The sequence below is a fragment of the Papio anubis genome, chromosome 2 (genome assembly GCF_008728515.1).
Source record: "Papio anubis isolate 15944 chromosome 2, Panubis1.0, whole genome shotgun sequence".
In the NCBI taxonomy this organism is placed as follows: domain Eukaryota; kingdom Metazoa; phylum Chordata; class Mammalia; order Primates; family Cercopithecidae; genus Papio; species Papio anubis.
Window position 1 is genome coordinate 111673015 of NC_044977.1, and position 21473 is coordinate 111694487.

The 21473-nt window shown below is 34.4% G+C and overlaps 1 protein-coding gene across 5 annotated transcripts in view; it reads right to left on the minus strand.

Moving 5' to 3' along the window:
* The window catches only part of PIK3CA (phosphatidylinositol-4,5-bisphosphate 3-kinase catalytic subunit alpha), an 85830-nt gene that overhangs the window by 8443 nt on the left and 55914 nt on the right, over positions 1-21473 (minus strand). For 4 of the 5 annotated variants that reach the window (XM_003894806.5, XM_009201327.4, XM_009201328.4 and 1 more), the window contains exons 8-20: positions 20780-20932; positions 20535-20669; positions 12822-12946; positions 11907-11988; positions 11447-11611; positions 11126-11229; positions 10019-10190; positions 7005-7111; positions 6369-6490; positions 5157-5235; positions 1755-1925; positions 1077-1194; positions 817-968 (exon numbers count right to left, since the gene is read on the minus strand). In XM_003894806.5, coding sequence (XP_003894855.1) covers positions 817-968; positions 1077-1194; positions 1755-1925; positions 5157-5235; positions 6369-6490; positions 7005-7111; positions 10019-10190; positions 11126-11229; positions 11447-11611; positions 11907-11988; positions 12822-12946; positions 20535-20669; positions 20780-20932 — 1685 coding nt within the window. The remainder of the gene's footprint in view (positions 1-816; positions 969-1076; positions 1195-1754; positions 1926-5156; positions 5236-6368; positions 6491-7004; positions 7112-10018; positions 10191-11125; positions 11230-11446; positions 11612-11906; positions 11989-12821; positions 12947-20534; positions 20670-20779; positions 20933-21473) is intronic. The other variant, XM_031663561.1, reaches the window with a different exon arrangement.

A 21473-nucleotide genomic window follows, 5' to 3' on the forward strand; every position in this document is an offset into this window, starting at 1 on the left:
AGTGGATAAAGAAAGTGTACATTTACACCACGGAATACTACTACACCACAGAAAAGAATGAAATAATGTCTTTTGCAGCAACTGGGATGGAGCTGGAGCCCAGGAATGGAAAACCTGAAAATACACTATGTTCTCACTTGTAAGTGGGAGCTAAGCTATGGGTACACAAAGGCGTACAGAGTGATATAATGGACTATGGAGACTCAGAAGGGAGAAGATGGGAAGAATGGTAAGGGATAAAAAAGTACATATTGGGGGCAAAGCACACTACTTGGGTTACAGGTGCGCTAAAATCTCAGACTTTACCACTATTTAATTCATCCATGTAACCAAAAACCACGCGTACCCCAAAAGCTATTGAAATAAAATAAAATAAAAAACAAACAAAAAATAGTTTTTGTTAAAGTGGTAAAATAACTTCTTTTATTTTATTTATTTTGATACAGGGTCTCACTCTGTTGCCCAGGTTGGAGTACAGTGGCGTGATCATGGCTCACTGCAACCTCAACCTCCTGGCCTCAAGTGATCCTCCCATCTCAGCCTCCTGACTAGCTGGGACTACAGTGCATGCCACCACGCCTGGCTATTTTTAAAATTTTTTTTGTAGACATGAGTTCTCACTGTGTTACCCAGGCTGGTTTCAACTGCTGAGCTCAAATGATCCTCCAGCCTCGGCCTCCCAAAAAGTGGGATTACAGGCATGAACTGCCACACCCGGCCAACATTTATTATTTTGAAATTGCTTGAAAAATATTGCTTGTTTCTAATAGAGCAGCCAGAACTCTTTATTTTGTGTTTTTAATTTCTCAAGCTCACCTCTCAAATTCTCTTGTCTTTGTGCATTCTTGGGCTCCTTTACTAATCACTATTAAGAAATCCTGTGTCAAAACAAATGGCACACGTTCTCGTTTATAACCAAATTTTTTCTTCTTGTGATCCAAAAAGTGTCCAAAATCTATATGAAACAGCTTTCAAAAATAAGAAATTATGTTATAGTTTGACATATTCAGATACAAAATGTCTTGAATTAATAAATTAAGAACACCAAAAACATTTTAAACAGAGAAAACCATTACTTGTCCATCGTCTTTCACCATGATGTTACTATTGTGACGATCTCCAATTCCCAGAATGAAGGTAGCGACACAATATCCAGCACATGAACGTGTAAACAGGTCAATGGCTGCATCATATCTACAAAGAAGAAGTAAACACCTCATGAGTAGTATGGAAATATAGAGTGCTTCAGGCCAACTTGAGAAAAAAGGGTACAAGCGTCTATTTAAACAATGAAAACAATCACTAACAGGGAATAAAGTAATTATGTCCAAAGATTTTGAGATTGTGAAGTTTTCATGGGTTTCTAAGGAAATTTCCAGATGTTCCCTGACCAAAGCGTAATTCTTATTATAGTGAAAAAATACCATCTCATTAAAATTATTTTTTTCTAATCATTTTAACAATGAATTAGAAATAAAATTTTGAATGTGCAATGTTCATTTGTTTAAAAAGAATAAGCAGTAACAATACATTTTAGATAATACATAAAATGAATGTTTAAGATTTTACCAAATCAAAAGTAATTATAATCATTTAAATCCATTAATGTCAAATATTGCAAAGGCTGAGCATAGTTTTTTCCATAGAAAGTACAATTGTTTTCTCTGGTCTAAGTCAGAGGAATACACAAACACTGACAGACTCATCTAACAAAAACTTAGACTAACATAGGAAGAAAGAATAATACAACTCACATTTCTCCTTTGTTCTTGTCTTTGAGCCACTGATGTAGAGTGTGGCTGTTGAACTGCAGTGCACCTTTCAAGCCGCCTTTGCACTGAATTTGCATAATAGTGTGAGAATTTCGCACCACCTCAATAAGTCCCACACAGTCACCGATTGACAGACAACCATAAGGTAACATTCTGGAAGAGGAGCAACACATTTACAATTAAATGATGGAATTTTAAAATAGCAAATATTTTAATAGGCCAAAACATGAGTATTTTATTAGTAAATTTGTCATGCATGACCTTTACTGCCTTTCCCCAATTTTAATTTTCTTTTTTATGGTGTGATAAATATACTCCTGGAATAATCCTCAAAATTACCTGTCATCATTTATTATAACCTTCAACTGAGAAAGTGCTGAACTTTTATCAGAAAAGCATTAAGAAAATTATTGTGGCAATTAAAATTTTACATTTATGACTTTAAAAATATGGGTGAATTTAAAGATGTTTAATTGACATCGAAATAAAACTATAGGGCAGGAGATCTCAAATTTTTGGTCTCAGGACTCCTTTACACTTGTAGAAATTACTGAGGACTCCAAAGAGCTTTTAGTTATGTGAATTACAACTACTGATATTAGAAATTGAAATAGGGAAAGTAACAATTTTAAATAGTTACTAATTCATTTAAAAGCAACAAACCATGACATGTTAATATAAATAACGTATTTCATGAAACAAAAAAATGCATTTAAAAAATGTAGTGAGAAGAGTGACATTCTTTCACATTTAAACATTTTTTTAAATGTCTGGTTTCATAGTACACAGCTGGATTCTCATATATGCTTTTGTACGCAATCTAATGCAATGTTTTAATTGAAGTATATAAAGAAAATCTGGCCTCACAAAGATAGGTAGGTAGAAAAAGGAGTATTATAATAGACTTTTCAGATAATTGTGGTATTTTTCTTTGATACTATTCCAAAACTTCGTAAGTTTCTTAAGTTGCAATATGTAATCTAAAACCATATCAATAAACTTTTCATACTCAGTTACATTAAAATCAATTTGTCTTTCTTGCCTTTTAATGGATCTTTTACCCATACATGATTTTATAGTATCCTACGCATGGCCATTTGTAGATGTTCCAAATGTTGATACTTTTCATTATACCATACTGAAAACCACAATTGTTAATATTACCAAGAATCTCATTAGAAAGATGTTAAATTTAGGGACTCTATTAGGTTCAGTGGCAGATACTGAAAATTAGAATTTTCAAAATTCTAAGTTTGAATTTCTAATGAAATTTTTGTTGCAAGCTTGAATTTTATCATTGGCAACAAATACTGTCACAGTTGTTTTCGTCAAAGAGACAGGCACATATTGTTCATTTTTAAGAAAATGTCTGCCAAATATCCATGTCTGAATAACCATAGCTTGCCTACTAGTTATTTTTTAAGTAAAAATCGTGTTCCATCAAAACAGCAGCTAGTTCAGCTCACAACTCAAATAATCTCACAAATGTTTCCCTTTGATACAACCATAATACTTGGGGATGTGACACAAATGCTTTTTAGGATACCTCTCACTTATTCACATAGAAAATTAAATAGGACATGTAGTCAAGGGTGCAGATGTCAGGATTTAAAGAGACAATGAAAAAAAGCACCTAACATTCAGATTGACACGTGAGTATCCAAAGTTTGGTTTTCCTTGCTCTGTTCTTCTCATAAGCTACTTTCCACTCTTTCCACCTTTCCTTTACTTCTTAAATTCCTAATACAGTCTATACTTATTTTCATTTTCTTACTTAATTCCTTGTAGCCTAGCTTCTACACCTACCATTCTAGTGAGTAAACTCTTAAAGATAATCATGAGTCATTAAATCCAAGTGCTTTTTCACAGACCTCATTCTTTTAAACCCCTTGAAGCCCTTGGCCCTACAAATTGTCAATCACTTCCTCTAGTACTCCTACTTCTTTTGATGACTTCTCTTACACAATCTTTTCTTCTACCTGCCCTGGTAAATAGGGAAATTTCTTAAGGTTGTACTCCTGCTCATTCTTTCTTATTTTATGTTTTTATCACTGTTGAACATGCTCATAGTTCAAAGAATTCAATTGTCTTCCAAGTCCTGTTATTAAAAAAAAAAAGCAGGGTTAAAATTAACCCGATTATGAATTATAGTTTTGCCAAGTATAAATAAAAATGCTGTTATGATTTTACTTAAATAATTTTAATCTCAAGTTAAACTTGAAATAAAATTTTTACTTACATTTACTTGTTAAAAAATATTCAGAAAATATAAGACTAAAAAACCGTTAATAATTCTAATCATCTTAACTTTAGAATCTTTTTTGCAAAGTCACTAATTTACAATTAATGTAATTAACTAGGGTTACATAGTTACCTCCTTTACTCTTTCTTGGCTCTACAATCTTTTTTACAGTCTATTCCTTTGGGGGACGTGGTAGTAGTGGAATGTGGATCTCTCACGACACAGGAAATAATACCAAAAAATGAAATTAGATTCATATAACCTTAACCGTCTTTGGAAAGCAGCAGGGGTTAAGCAATGTATCACAAGTTACGAATCTGAAGTTGATAACAGTTTTGTGCCTTAGCATATCACTTGAAATGTCCACTTTCTTCTTTCCAATACAAAGGTACTACTATTTGTCACTGACACATTTTTGTATACTAGCTACTCTTAAAATTTATAAGAGGCAAACAAATAAGCCCTTGTCTGGTGTTACCTGCAATTCCTACTAAATGTACCCTGTTGTCACAGCTAGACTTGACTCTATGTCCACTTATAGGCCAAAGTACTTTGGAGAGAGCGGGCTTTGCCTGAATGACTATGGATTTGCAAAAAGACAAGGAAGATAAGGAAGAACATTTTAGAAGCAACAATGACTAGGAGAAGATGAAGCACAACAGAAAACTTGGTGATAATACTGATACTGTGGAAAGTTGGGTAGAAACCAACAGACTGGTAAAAACTCTAAGATTAGCTGGTTGCATAATTTTGCTGAAAAACTGATTCCAGTATTTGAGGATTTATACAACTTTAGAATTAGAAAATTTCTATTATGAAACTTTCTTTTAAACTCTTAACTTCTGAATGAAAACAGGGGTCTTGTGTGTCTCCTTTGTCTTGTTCCTAATGGTCACACTCCAGAGGCAGTTGCAGAGTGTTTATTAGCTTCTTAGCTCTTTTTACTTAGCTGAATATAATTTAGCTATTCTAAGTCAAGTAAGAGGAGGATATGTCAAAGTACTATAGTGTAATCAACTATTGATAATTACTACTGCATACATTTCTTTTTAGATATATGACTCTATATGCTTCTGTAATTATTAATAGTTCACTTTTTCAGGATAACTTTCAACATACAGGTTGCCTTACTGGTTACCTACCGAAGATCAAGACCTTGATTTTGCCAGATATTTTCCATAATACGAATAATTTGAAGTGTTAGCATATCTTGCCGTAAATCTGAAATTCAAATAATATGTATCACCATTTAATGCCACAGATGCAAATTTGGGGATCACGCCATCACATGGTTTTCAAATGAAAAACAAATACAGCTATATTTATCTTCAAAAGAAACTACAGGAAAGCAATATTCTGATTCTTTTAAAAAAAATGTATAAATGAGTGTGTATGTCCACTCAAAGCCTTTACATAGCTTTATTAATTTATAATTTTTTGAGATGGGGTCTTGCTACATTGCCCAGGCTGGTCTCAAACTCCTGGGCTCAAGTAATCCTCCAGAGTAGCTGGGATCACAAGCATGCACCACTACAAATGGCTCTTAATATTCTGATTCTTAAATCCACTTTTAAAGTCTTTGCATAAACATATTTGAATAACAATGTAGGATAAGTGAGCATGTATCTCATAAAAATTTTTAATTAAAGCATTTATAGTTATTTTTCTGAATCCTTAAATTTGAACATATGTTTACATTAAAATATTGGGATCAACAGAATTCACTGCTGAAATGTCATTTCCTATTGAAAACCCATCCATGGATCCTCCTTCACTCCCCCGATAGCCTTTTCCTCCAAATAAGTACCTTCTTTTATATGGTTCCTAAGCAGATTACACTTTTCCTTTGTACCATGCTTGTAATTTCATTTTTATAATTATTTATTTAATGTCCCTCTTTTCTCTGTTAGGCTGTAAGCTCTAAGAGGGCAGGGATTCTGTTTTCTTCACTGCTAAAACCCCAGGGCCTAGCACATAGAATATTTATGGAATGAATGGATACTCACACAGCTAAGCAAATGATAATTAGAAACTGATTAAAAAAAAAAAAAACCAAAACAACAAAAAATACTTCTCTACACAGGTCCACGAGAGGGGGGTTGAGGCAGGGAATAGGAAAAAGAAAAAACAAAAAACTGATTTCAGGACTTCTGATCTAAGCCTAGTACTTCTCTTCTTTTCATTGATTATATATGCATATTTCAAAGGTCAAGATATCTGATTAATATTATGTATTTTATCACATGTATGTATTCCTTAAATGGCTTTCAATAGTTTTCATGGTTCATAAATATCCTGGGTATAAAAAGATAGCTAAATTCATGCATCACAAGCTCATTAATACTCTTCCTTACCATCCCCATTTTTAAAGATGATCTCATTGTTCTGAAACAGTAACTCTGACATGATGTCTGGGTTCTCCCAATTCAACCACAGTGGCCTTTTTGCAGAGGACATAATTCGACACTCTTCAAGCCTTTAAAATATTTAAAAACTTTATTAGGCACCTTTGCTTTATTATTCCTTTACCCTCAAATTTATTTTAAAATATAAATACCATACAGCTTTTTGAAGTGTTATAAAGGCTTAAAACTTTCTCCTCAATTTTTATTTAGGAATCCATTTCTAAGGAGTATAAAAAAATACTAAGTTTTAGAAGTTATATAATTGCATATGAATTTCCAACAAATATATAGAGATATACCATTAGTTTTACAGATATTACATTTCCATTTCTTATCCTATGATAACAGAAATTCTGGCCATAGAAGGTTTTAAATTCTATTATTTAAGTAGTAAAAACTCATTCTGAATAAAGGCAGTACTGAACTTAAGATAATTTACTACTCTTATTTTGAGGGTAGGAGAATGACAGTGAGAAGCATAGATTATTGAACATTCTAATTATAATAGACATTTTGACTTTTCTCAAGATTTTATCCAGAAAAGGTATTTATTTAAATATATCAATGAAACCCCCAAGAAAGTACCTGAGATTTCCTAGTTGATGAGCAGGGTTTAGAGGAGATAGAAAGCCTTGTAGAGCATCCATGAAATCTGGTCGCCTCATTTGCTCAACTAAAAACTTCATCTGTACCTGATTTAAAAAAAGGATAGTAACAGTAAGAAACTGACTTAATAAAAGGTAAAACTAACTGCTAATCTCTTTTATACATGAGAACCTCAGTACTGTACAGTCTCTGAATCTACATCCTAGACTGGCTGCCTTCTAATTAAGAGGGTTTCTACAACAACAGAGCAGCAACACTCAGAGACAGAAGCAAGACTGGCAGCACTGTGTACCCCTTCCTGTAAGAAGATGAAATCTACTTGGTGATAGTGGCAATGCTTTTGGCTGTAGAGCAGGGCTAGTCAATTATGGCCGGCAGGTCAGCTGCCAGTTTTTGTAAGTCAAGTTGTATTAGAATACAGCTATACCCATTCATTACATATTGGCTACTTTTACGAGAATAGCAAGAGTTGAATAGTTAAGACAGAGACCACATGGGCCTGCAAAGTCTAAAACAGTTACTATCTGGCCCTTTAAGAAAATTTGCTGATCTGTGTTCTAGAGGAAAAACTAAGGAGACCATGTTGTATTAGCTTAATAACCTTACTTTTAGGCTTTTAAGAAAACACAGCATTCATACTCTCATTGTTAGGTAAAAGTGGTCTAGTGAGGCTAAAAGAAATTGTTGGGAAAAGGACTTATAAAAACATTTGTTACATGGAGTCTCATATTATAATCAGGTTTTAGTATGTGGCTACAAAACAATATCTCTTTTTAATCAATTCAAATCAGAGCCCAGACTGCTGAATTATCACGCAATAGCTGGGATTTTATTTTAGGAAACCTTCACCTTTTGAAAATATAAAATGTGAGTAGGGGGAAAAAGTGGTTAGGAGCCAGGAATTAATAATAAATTAATTTTCATGCTGAAATTTAAATAATAAGGTTTATTTTTCTTCTTGTTATATATAAATGGTTAGAAAATCTAGTCATCACTGACTAGATAGCTCTTGTTCATGTAAAGGCATTTCTATCACTGACAACTCTAATAGCACAGTGCTTCATGTATTTTATCACTCATTGTTAGGACAAAACACAAAGCCACTCAAAGTAACTGCTCTTGTTTCTATGACTGCAATCTTGGCTCCCTATCAAAATCTCATTTAAGCCAATAATGATCTGAGTAATGAATTTCATGTTCCTAATTAATCCACTGTATCATAGCCAATTTGTGACATAAAAACTCCAGCTTAGAGGAAATGCCTATACAGATGGTCTCCAACTTAACGATTTTTCAACTTTGTGATGGTGTGAAAGCAACATGCATTCAGTAGAAATTATACCTCAAATTTTGAACTTTTATCTCTTCCAACATGCACTCAGTAGAAACTATATGTCAAATTTTGAACTTTTATCTCTTCCTACGCTAGTGATATGCAACACAGTATTTTCTTGAGATGCTGGGTAGCAGCAGCCAGCCGCAGCTCCCGGTCAGCCATGCAGTCATGAGGGTAATTGACCAATACTCTACAGTGTACTGTGTGGCCAGCATATTTTGGATACTGTGTTTTGCGTTTTCGCATCCCAACACATCTACAAAATGCCCATTTTTGCCTTTAAGATATTTTCAACTTATGATGTGTTTATCAGGATATAACCCTATTATAAGTCGAGGAACATCTGTATTTACAAATGTATCTAAAATTTAGTTTCTTTTTTCTTAGCTCAGTTACAATATATAAATACAATAAATTTTGTTCTTCCAAGGCAATCTAGTCCCTTCTTGCCCACAAATTCCAGTATTAGAAAGAGTACAATTATTTTCTAACATCCTATATTTGAATTTATATATCACACTTCAACAAAATCAACTCATACACTGTATGACATTTACATTAATACAGTAACTTTCTTTTAAATTTTTTTTTTCCTTCAAGTACTAGTAATGAAGATGTTGGAAAAATTCATTCAGTACTACTAACTTACATTCTCTGTCCTTTGGGGACTCACTAATAAACGATTTTTTTTTGTTTTCATTTCACTAGAGGTGAGGAATGAGCTTCCTTTTAAGTGTAAGAGGTGGTGAATTTAGGATGTGGTGGATTGGATTGAATAAAGATTAGGGTGTAGGAAAAGGTCATAAAAAAGTTTACATTGGGCTAGACACAGTGGCTCATGCCTGTAATTCCAGCACTTTGGGAGGCCGAGGTGGGCGGACTGCTTGAGTCCAGGAGTTGGAGACCAGCCTGGGCAACAAGGCGAAATGCTGTCTCTACCAAAAATAAAAAAATTAGCTGGGAGTGGTGGCATGCTCCTATAGTCCCAGCTACTCGGGAGGCTGAGGTGGTAGGATGGCCTGAACCCAGGAGGTCAAGGCTGCAGTGAGCCGAAATTGCACCACTGCATTCCAGGCTGGGCAAAAGAGCCAGACTCTGTCTCCAAAAAAAAAAAAAAGTTTACGTTATATTTCCTACTCTTAGTTATACTAAGCTAGACTGCAGATGACTAGAGTGTGTGATATATTTACTGAGTGACTCGAAATCCATTTTAAACTTGGAAATGTAAAAACTAACTTCTTTCCACTCATTTTCAGGGTCATTACTGAGAGACAATAAATGACAGAATAAGGAAATAATCACTGTAAATACTTAGGGACCTGAATAAGAGAAAGGAAGGGAAAGTAAAGGGATCTAACATTTATTGGGCACTTTCTATGTTCCAAGGATTGTGACAGGTTCTTTGCATAACTCATGTAATTTAATTCTCACAATGGCCTTACGAAGCAGGTACTATTCCCATTTTACAGACAAAGAAAATGAGTCTTGAGAGCCTACATAATGTGTCTAACACTACACAGCTGAAAGGCAGTGGAACTTGGTTCCAAATCCTAATCTGCTTGATTCCAAGGACCATGATCTGTATATACACTGAGCTTCTAAACAACTCTGCCCCATTGCAATGAAAAGAGTCTCAAACACAAACTAGAGTACACACCTTTTGTGTTTCATCCTTTTTCTCCTGTTTGAGAATGTCAGTTAAGTTAATGAGCTTTTCCATTGCCTCGACTTGCCTATTCAGGTGCTTCAAATACATCCCACATGCACGACAATAGGACTCCAAAAGCAGGCCAAACCTCTGGCTAACTGTTTTATTGTGCATCTCAGATCTAAAAGAATCATGCAAAATTAAAAATATATATATAATAGTCTTAACTGAGTATACAAATAATCTTTGCTGAACAATTTAAACACTCATTTTCGAAATCCAATAAATGTTGCAATCACACTAATAACAAAATTATTCAAAACCTGTAATTTAGAAGCAAAACCAATATGAGTTTCAGGTAGTTCCTGAATATGTGATTAAATAAACATCTAGTTTTTAGATTTATTTCAACTAGTTTTCATTTACTAATCTCAGTACAAGATATAAAAACATGAAAAAAGGAAATTGAGTACAAAAATAATCAAATGAAGAGGGAGGGAACAAAGCGCTCAGTGAATGCTATTTGATTCTTCTGACACACGCCTATGCTTCTTGTTTTCAACTTAACTTCTGGGTTCCATTTTTAAATTTTAACACTTAAAAAATCATATTAGATATAAATCTTTCTAAATTTATGCAAAATTATATGGCTTATGATCTGTAACTTTTGAGTACTAGATATATCACATTCTACAAAATATTTTTTATTCTTAATTAGCTTGTTTTTCAATAAGAACCATAGGAGTTTGACATTATTTTTCTGAATTTCAAGGTAAAACATTTTTTTCTTTTTTTTGGGATATTTTAATCCACACACACAGTGAAACCTACAGCAATACTCATCTGGACCTAGAAAATTTTACTTAAGTAGAACAAAAATCTTTAAAAATATTTCAGCTCTCATTCATGACTAAAATTTAGTTTTGAATTTATTACTTTTTAAATTTCAAAGAGCAAAAGTTGAGAAGCTCATCACTGGTACAAAGTACCTTTAGTATGGAAAACTCTTCCAGCCAAACATAAACAAAAGTATACAAGTAATACATATTTGTAAGTCTATTAAGAAAGCAAGTAATATGTACCTTAAGAATTTAATGGGAAAATAATTAGACTTACTTTAAATGCCAAAAGAAAAAGTGCCCAATCCTTTGATTAGTCAATGCTTTCTTCAGTAAAAATCTCACAAGCAAGTTATCCAAATATTGTTCATATTTTAGGACCTAGGTGATTCAAAAACAAAAAACAAATCAGGGTCAGTTTCTGCATGGCTGAGCTAAAGAAAATTTTTTCAGAAAGAAAGTGGCTATTACTGGTCATAAATTTTTTTTTTCTAAAGCATAAAACTAGTTAGTGCGGGTTTTTAAAAAGGAAGTTGTATGGATCTAGAATAAATTACTATTTTAATTAAACATTATTTACTATTTTACATTATTTTACCTGTACTAGCTGAATTAAATACTGAGAAAGTTTGTCATCTGTTAAATATTTTTCCAAGCACCGAACAGCAAAACCTCGAACCATAGGATCTGGGTAATTACAGTCCAGAAGTTCCATAGCCTGTTCAGGTTTGATTGGAGGCCAGTCTTTTACCAAGCAATACATCTGTATATGAGAAAGACAATAAATCATATTTAAAGGGGAAAGACAGTTGTGAATGAGCCATCTAAAACACTGTCTTAACTTCTGATTTTAAAATTAGATAAATAACCTCCTTAGAATTTACAGTTCTAATTAGTTTTATCTGTGGAAATAATGTTAAGGGTATTTTTTCTACACTATATTACTATTATTAGTCTATTTCATTTCTTTTATTTATGCAGACTTTCTGAGATAAAACAATTTAAGTGACATACCAATTTGTACAACAGTTATCTAGTATTCTCAAACATACATTTACCTGGGCTACTTCATCTCTAGAATTCCATTTAACAGACAGAAGCAATTTGGGTAGAATTTCGGGGATAGTTACACAATAGTGTCTGTGTGGGAGAAACAAAATAAAAATAAACACTCTTGCATGCTATTCAAAAGGTTTACATGTCTAACTTCTCAATATGCAATCTGTAAGAAGTCCCAAACTTCTTACATTACTAGCCTTTTTAAAATTCAAAGGACATCAGTGCTTAACACTACATACTTAGGCACAGTTATAATGGCAAAGAACACAAAAGGAAAATGCAAATGGATTATAAAGTACTTAAATTTAGTTAATAGTTAAGAAAAATTATGAATATATGTTATACCACTCTTCATATAGTTCATATTTTTCATCTACTTATGCAATATGAATGAATCATAGAGTCACCACTTCTACTATGATTACTGGACAAAATTTATGTCTTAATGGACTTTCTGCAGAAATGCACTGCAACTGGTTTATTTAAGTATACCAGTATCACCAACAGCAGGGTAGTTTCTTCATAAATGAAAATAAGGCATTATACTATTTGAAGAAATGTAAGAAAAAAGAAAAATGAAAGGGAAACTCTAAAAATTATAATATCTAGACCAACTAAATCATATCTAAATTGACCTAAAACTACTATTTTAAACAATCCTAAAGAAAGTTGCATCAGGAATTCAGAGTAAGAAAAAGCATTTAATGTGCCAACTACCAATGTAGTATGATTTTCTACAAGTATCAATTTACAGCCATTGTTTTTAAAAAGGCAATGTTTATAGTTTAAAAATCATGTAAATTCTACTTTATTTATTCTAATAGGTATGGTAAAAATATACCGAGATCAGCAAAGTCAGTTATTTTTTCTGCAATAAAGAAAAAGAAACAGAGAATCTCCATTTTAGCACTTACCTGTGGCTCCACAGAAAATCTTTCTCCTGCTCAGTGATTTCAGAGAGAGGATCTCGTGTAGAAATTGCTTTGAGCTGTTCTTTGTCATTTTCCCTTAATTCATTGTCTCTAGCTAGCCTGTTACTCTGTAAAATAAAATTATATCTTATGTAGTTTTTTTGGGTCATATTTTCCCCCTCTGGATTCACGGATGATTTACAAAAAAAGCAAATAAATTTTCAATAAACTTTACATCGCTAATTAACTGTTGTAAAATAATTTATTCTCATTGCAAGACTTTATTTTCAGAGACAGGAAAGAGCCAATCTAAGATATAATATTTGTGGAACAAATCCAGTAATTTATTTGGTTAATATTACACCAATCACAGAATAGTAACTGCTGAAGTTAGCCAACAACAAGACCAGATTAGGATACTAGAGGATGGTAGTGAACAATTTACTTTTCCTCCTGACGAGGATCTTGTTAACTTATCTGTGAATGTTTTTGATATAAGAGAGTAAGAAACACTAAAATAATAAAAATGTAAACTCTTTCATGTCCTTTGCCTAAACAAATCCTTATGATCACTGCAAGGCTTTCAAATTTAAAAAGTAGAAATCAGTAAGAAAAAAAGAATGATAAACACCCCCATTAAAACACTGTATCCTGAATATTAGAAAATTAAAAATAATTTTTTTGTATAATTCCAAGCAATGTATATTCCCTGCAAATATAGATATATTAACTGTGTAATGAACAATGAGTACATATTAATGTATTATGCAAAACAAATATAAACCCCTTAGGATGGGTTACATATATTTCTAAGTGGCTAAAAATGAAAGCAGACACCCATGCCACCTGGTTTGTATGTGTTTATATGCTGTTAACTTATTCAGCAGGATGAAGAAATATTACTGGCACATATTTGTTCAAGTATTTATTAAATATGTACTATGTACCTTGTTTTGTTCTTGCTGTTGGGATTACAAAATAGTAAAAGACTCTGCACTAACAGAGCCTCAGTTATAGTGGGAAATCAAATAAATAAAAATATTGGAAAATTGATATAAGGTACTCTGGATGATGTAACAGAGAATGATTGAGAACACAGTATTTGTGATTCAAGTAACAAGAAGGAACCTTTATCCACACTACTTAGGGAAAGACTATTGCAGATGGAGCAAACACTGAAAGCCTTCCTCCCACCCCAGAAATAACTAGTTTGGTGTGAAGGAAGAAAGCCAGTGAGCCTGATGGGCAATAGACAAGGGAGAGAAGAAATGTAAGCTGAATTCAGACCACATAAAATTTGCAGGCCAGTGTATAAAGTTGGGATTTTATTTTTATTGATAGCTATTTAAAGAATGAATACCTTGATTTGATTTGTACTTCATAAAGATTATTATGGCTTCTCTGTGAAAGGAGGGAGACCAGTTAGGAGGTTACTGCAATAGTCCAGGAAAGAGAGAATACATACTCAATCCTCGATTTACCAGGAAAAGAAGTTGCTACTGTTTATTTACTTGTTTTTATTTGTTTACATTTTAAATGTAAAATAACTTAAAGAATAAAGTGATGGGGAAAACAATTTTATTAGACATTTTAATAAGAATTTAAATATTATAAAACCAAATTCTTATCTACATTTTTCTGGTTTTGAAGATAAATATATCATTGTCAAACTAGAAACTACATTGTCAAAATGCAATATTTTTGAAAACTCTGACGGCTCATAACTGTTGAAGGAAGGGCCATCTTTTTTCCTCTGTAACTGCAAAACATTACTACTCTATAAATACCAATCAGAATGAGTCGCTCAAGGAGTTATTTTATTTCTACATCATCTTCTTCCTTCTAGTCACATTTGTATACACAGCTACTTTCAGCATTTGTCCATTTAAACAGTGTATCAGGTAAATTGTTAAAGTAGACTTAGAGGTTCAAGAAAATTAAAAAAAAATTTTTGGTGCATATAGGAAAAGATGAAAAGAATATTGTAAAACATGAGGCTGTTCAGGTTCTTGTCACAAAATACTGTGTGATGAAGTCATTCTGGTGGAATGACTAACTGTGAATACAAATTTCCTTTTTGTCTTTAGAAATACTACCAAATTCCCTTTTTGTTGTTAGAAATATATTCTTTACTCATCATTATCTTGAGTTTGAGAAGACTTAAGATAACTAAGAGACAGTTTAGGTACTGTCATCTGACATTTCATTTATATAATAAACTTCAGCATGATTAGCGTTTAGAGTAGTGGTTATCAACTAGGGTGATTTTATGTCCTCCTGACCTCCCAGGAACCTTGGCTAATGTCTGGAGACATTTTTGATGGTCATAACTTAGCAGGATGGCACTACTGGCCTGCAGTAGGGTAGAGGACAGGGATGCTACATCCTGGATTGCACACACAGAACGGCTCCTACAACAAAGAATTATTTGGTGCAAAATGTCAATAGTGCTGAGGTTGGGAAACTGCTCTAGGCTGCTACTATCTATCTGCATTCATATTACGATTTCTCTAATGCTTGTGAAATATCTTCCTTGATCAGTTTTCATCTGTCATCATTCTGGGTGAAAAGTGAAAAATTCTGATTCTCAAGTGTCCAATGAAAGCCTAAAAGAAACCAACCAACTAAACAAAAAAATTACAAAGACAGTGTCTGCAGATTTCTTCTATGCTTCTGGAAAGATGATGCAAGACACTAGGCAATGCAATAAGAAAACTGAAGAATGATGTAACGTGATGATTTACTTCACTATTTTATCATCCTTCTAGGCTATTCTATCCTTCTTTTATATTTTCATATTATTTTAGTCTTTTTTTAGCATAGTTGGAAATAATGAATATGGATAAAATAATTTCTAGAATGATGAAATAGTAAAATATTTAAGATACAGAAAAACTAAGATCCCATGTCGTATCTTAGATTCACAAGTTTCCAACAGATACAAATTGTAACTGAAAAATAGAAGTTTTATTCTACTATAAAATAAGCAGATTTCTTTTCTTTGAAATAAAAGTTCTTTTAAGAAAGAATAGTCATCAAATATCAATCCTTACAAAGAGTTAGAACTGTTCAAAAAATAAAGTCATATATTTTAAATTATATATGCAGAAAAGATAATTCATTTTCCAAAAAGTAGTGGTAAACGCCTTACTGAGAACACAGCTATGAATCAATAAATCAGGATTCCTAAGTGCAATATACCAGGTCTTGGTGCTGCTGTTACTGTTAATGGGATACATGTGTTTTGGACTTCTTGGCCCAAAATTAATTGGCTGGTTTATCTATAGCCAACAAGGCCAAAGAAAAAGTAATACATTTGGAAACACCAATGAACACAAACATCTTCTCTTGGCATTGACACCTTTGCCCTTGAGAAATCAGGGAGAGTTAATGGTTCCTGAACCTAGTTATACTGTGGTTCCAAAGCTATGGCCAAGATTAGACAACCAGATCAATATTTAAATTCCACCTTATATACACTCTTTCCTGGGGAACCTGGGATAACGTGGTGAAGACCTGCTGTTTTCTCTGCTTCCAAGCTTAACTAACAATGTATTTATGCAGGCGTACCCTGTATTATTGTGCTTTGCTTTACTATACCTCACAGATATTGCATTTCCAACAAACTGAAGGTTTGTGGTGGTATCCCTACATAAAGCAAGTCTCCTGGCACTGTTTTTCCAAATGCATGTATTCATTTTTTATCTCTGTGTCACATTTTGGTAATTCTTATAATATTTTAAACTTTTCATTATTATTATACATTATGATGATCTGTGATCAAAGATCATTGATGCAACTGGGGGGCACTATGAGCCAATTAAGATGGTGAACTTATTCGATAAGTGTTGTATGTTCCGACTTCTTCACCAACCAACCCTTGCTCATCTTTCCCCCTCCTCTCAGGACTCTCTATTCCCTGAGACACAACAATATTGAAATTTGGCCAATTAATAACCCTACAATGGCCTCTAAGTGTTCAAGTGAAAGGAAGAGTGCCGTGTCTCTTGCTTCATTCACATCAAAAGCTAGAAATGATAAAGCTTTGTGAGAAATGCATGTCAAAAGCCATACAGGCCAAAGGCTAGGCCTCTGGTGCCAAACAGCCAAGTTGTGAATGCAAAGGAAAAGTTCCTGAAGGAAACTAAAAGTGCTACTTCAGTGAATGAAGTATAAGAAAACAAAACAGCCTTAATGCTGAAATGGAGAAAGTTTTAGTGGTCTAGATAGAAGATCACACCAGCCACAACTTTTCCTTAAGTCAAAGCCTAATCCAGAGCAAGGCCGTTAACTCTTTTCAATTCTATGAATATTGAGAGAGACAAAGATGCTGCAGAGGAGAAGTTTGAAGCTAGCAGAGGTTGGTTTAAGAGGTTTAAAAAAGAAGCTGTGAAGCAGCAAGTGCTGATGGAGAAGCTGCTGCAAGTTCTCCAGAAGATCTAGCCAAGATAACTGATGAAGGTGGCTACACTAAGCAACAGATTTTCAATGTAAACAAAAGAGTCTTATAATGGAAGAAGATGCCATTTAGGACTTTCACAGCTAGAGAACAGAAGTTAATGCCTGGCTTCAAAGCTTCGGGCTGACTCTCTTGTTAGGAGCTAATACAGCTGGTTAACTGCAATGGCAGGTTTTGAGAGGACTGACTCCAAATCTGAAAGAAGTTCTATTGTGGGTAAAATGCTATCAAATAGCATCACATGCTGCAGAGAAATCTTTCATGAAAGGAAGAGTCAATCAATGTGGCAAACTTCATTGTCGTCTTAAAGAAATTGCTGTAGCCAGTCTAACGTTACTTCAGCAACCACCAGCTTGATGAGTCAGCAGTCATCAACACTGAGGCAAGACCCTCCACCAGCAAAAAGATTACAACTTGCTGAAGGCTTGGATGATCATCAGCATTTTTTAGCAGTATTTTTAAAGTATGTACATTGTTGTGTTAGACATAAAGCTATCACACACTTTACAGATGACAGTATGATGTGAACAGAACTTTTATATGCACTGGGAAACCAAAACATTTGTGACTCTTTTGTGATTTTTGCTTTAGTACAGTGGTCTAGAATCAAACTCACAATACCTCAGAGGTATAGCTGTACTTCAGTCTCAACTTCAAGGTGACTATCTCAGAGAGGTCTTTCCTGAAATATATATATATATATATATTTGCTTTTCCCCACAAATCCTCAGTTAGTTATTCTTAGCTCACTATTGTTTTTCCTTCCTGGCACTTAACATGATTTATACAGCTGACCCTTGGACAATACAGGGGATAGGGGCACTGATCTCCTGTACAATTGAAAATCCATGTATAAATTTTGACTCCCCAAAAACTTAACTACAAATGCCTACTGTAGACTGGAAGTCTTAACAGAAACATAAACAGCTGATTAACACTTACTTGGTACATATGTACTATACACTATATTCTTGGAATAGAAAGACAGTGAAAAGAAAACGTCATTAAGAAAATCATAAGGAAGAGAAAATTCATTTATAGTACTATACTGTGTTTACTGATACTGTACATTGATGCTGTCTTTTGGCCGGGCATGATGGCCCACACCTGTAATCCTAGCACTTTGGGAGGTAGCGGAGAGAGGATCACTTGAGCTCTGGAGTTTGAGACCAGCCCAGGCAACATAGTGAGACCCCATCTCTCTCTCTTGTTTTTTGTTTTTTGAGATGGAGTCTCACTCTGTTGCCCAGGCTGGAATGCAGTGACGCAATCTCGGTTCACTGCAACATTTGCCTCCCAGGTTCAAGCGATTCTCCTGCCTCAGCCTCCCAAGTAGCTAACAGGCATATGCCACAACGCCCAGCTAATTTTTGTATTTTTAGTAGAGATGGGGTTTCACCATATTGGCCAGGCTGGTCTCGAACTCCTGACCTCGTGATCCACCTGCCTCGGCCTCCAAAAATGCTAGGATTACAGGCATGAGCCACTTACCCAACCTCTTATTAAAAAAAAAAAAGTTTGGCTGGGCGCGGTGGCTCACGCCTGTAATCCCAGCACTTTGGGAGGCTGAGGTGGGTGGATCACCTGAGGTTAGGAGTTCGAGACCAGCCTGACCAGCATGGAGACACCCCATCCCTACTAAAAATACAAAAATTAGCTGGGCATGGTGGCGCATGCCTATAATCCCAGCTACTCAGGAGGCTGAGGCAGGAGAATTGCTTGAACCCTGGAGGCGGAGGTTGCAGTGAGCCAAGATCGCTCCACTGCACTCTAGCCTGAGCAATAAGAGCAAAACTCCATCTCAAAAAAACAAAAACAAACAAACAAAAGTGTATGTTGTCTGTTTACAAGATGAGTTGTCTGTGTGAAATAAGGGCAACTGCAACTGCAGACCTCAATGTATGGTACACATCAAGCAATTCAACTTTTTGCCTGTAATCTCATGACTTTTCTCTGCTTCTTGAGAGCACCTCCAGCATCACTAGAGGCTCTCCTCACAGGCTTCATAGTGTTATTCAGTGTTCACGGTATTGCACTAACCATGACGAAAAATATGCAAGAACTGAGAGAGATCACTTTTTACTGCAATAAACAATTTACTGAAGTGATGAAGTGCTCATGTAGAGATGATCAGCATTACACAGCATTTCTGTGTCGCCCAGAAAGCAAGCCCAGTCTTGCTCTGTCGCCCAGGCTGGAATGCAATGGCGTGATCTCGGCTCAATGCAACCTCTGCCTCCCGGGTTCAAGCGATTCTCCTAACTTAGCCTCCCAAGTAGCTGGGATTACAGACACATGCCACCACACCTGGCTTTTTGTATTTTTAGTAGAGACGGGATTTCACCATGTTGGCCAGGCTGATCTCGAACTCCTGACCTCAGGTGATTCACCCGCCTCGGTCTCCCAAAGTGGTGGGATTATAGGCGTGAGCCACTGCGCCCAGCCTACATAGCATTTTAAGTGTATATCTGCAACGCTTGAGCTTACTACAATAGCAACAGGAGGTGGCTATGAAATTATTACAGTAGTACAGTATGTACTACAGTTAATTTTATGCAGATACAATTTAATATTGCATCTTTATGTATTCTGCATTTCTCTTGACTATGAGTAGTACCATGTATGGTCTGTGTTTGTGTGTGTATGTTTTGATAAATTTTAACTTTTTATAATAGATTTGTGTATATTTTATGGTGGTAAATGATAAAATAGACTTGTATCTACATATATTTTATGGATTCATGACATACCTAACTTCAGTTTTTTTTAAATACTTCTAGACTATGTAGTTTGTCTCCAAGTATTTTCAAATTGTCACAAATCTCCAAAAAATCTTCCAATGTATTTATTGAAAAAAATCCACATATAAGTAGATCAGTGTAGTTCAAATCCACGTTGTTCAAGGGTCAACCGTAATCTTATATTTCTGCTTTTATCTGCTTAATATCTATTTTCACCATTAGAGTGCATACTCAGTGAAAGTCTGTTTAGTTCATGACTTTATTACCTAGTGCCTTTCCCAGTGCTTTACACAGAGTTGGCACTCAATAAATATTCGTTAAATGAATGAAGGCTTTAAAAAAGCAGAGTTGCAGTAAAATATTAGCATACAGAGAACTTAATTATATTGCAATATTGGTCCTAGAGCTCACAGTATCTATGCCAGTAAAATACATGGATCCTTTTCCATAAAGAAAGTATGTACCTAAATCCACAGATTATGACTGACACTTAATAAACTCAGTGATTTGCCTTACCAGTCCTGCGTGGGAATAGCTAAATCCTGCTTCTCGGGACACAGACCAATTGGCATGCTCTTCAATCACTGACATATCTGGGAACTTTACCACACTGCTGAACCAGTCAAACTCCAACTCTAAGCATGGAGTTTCCTAAGAGATGGAAGAAAAGCTATTATATATACATAAGAGAGAAGGCTTGACTGCCACTATAGTCAATATAAATTAGACTGTCATCTAATTTATGACAATAAAAACCTTACTTTATTTGGATTTGATCCAGTAACACCAATAGGGTTCAGCAAATCTTCTAATCCATGAGGTACTGGCCAAAGATTCAAAGCCATTTTTCCAGATACTAGAGTGTCTGTGTAATCAAACAAGTTTATATTTCCCCATGCCAATGGACAGTGTTCCTTAAAAAACAAAGAAAAATACTCGCTAGTCTAAATTATAAAACACATTTCAAAACACTTTTCTTCGCCAGAAAGGAAAATTCAACAATCATTTCTATAATAATGGGAATATAATATCTAAAAAAAAAAGTTGATTTTTCAAAGCTTAAGCCCGTTCTTTCCTTTTTCCCCATTTGAAATTACATATATTTTAATTATAAACAGAAAATATGAACCAAAGCAAGCATGAGATATTTGCATACAATGCCTGTTATATAGTCACTTTGCATTTTTAAAAATGGTATCAATAAGAACTCAGAACATATTCATCATAAATAAATTCCTGAAGCTCTCCCAAGGTATTATTCTATATTTGTTAAAAATTTAAAAATAGGTTTGATTTATTAATATTTTCTTAAATAAAAAATAACATCCATTTTGTCAAAAAATTCAATCAGTGGTATAATCAGGAGTTTTTAAAGGTAAACATAATTCATGGGAAGGGGAACATCACACACTGGGACCTGTCGTGGTTGAGGGGAGCGGGGAGGGATAGCATTAG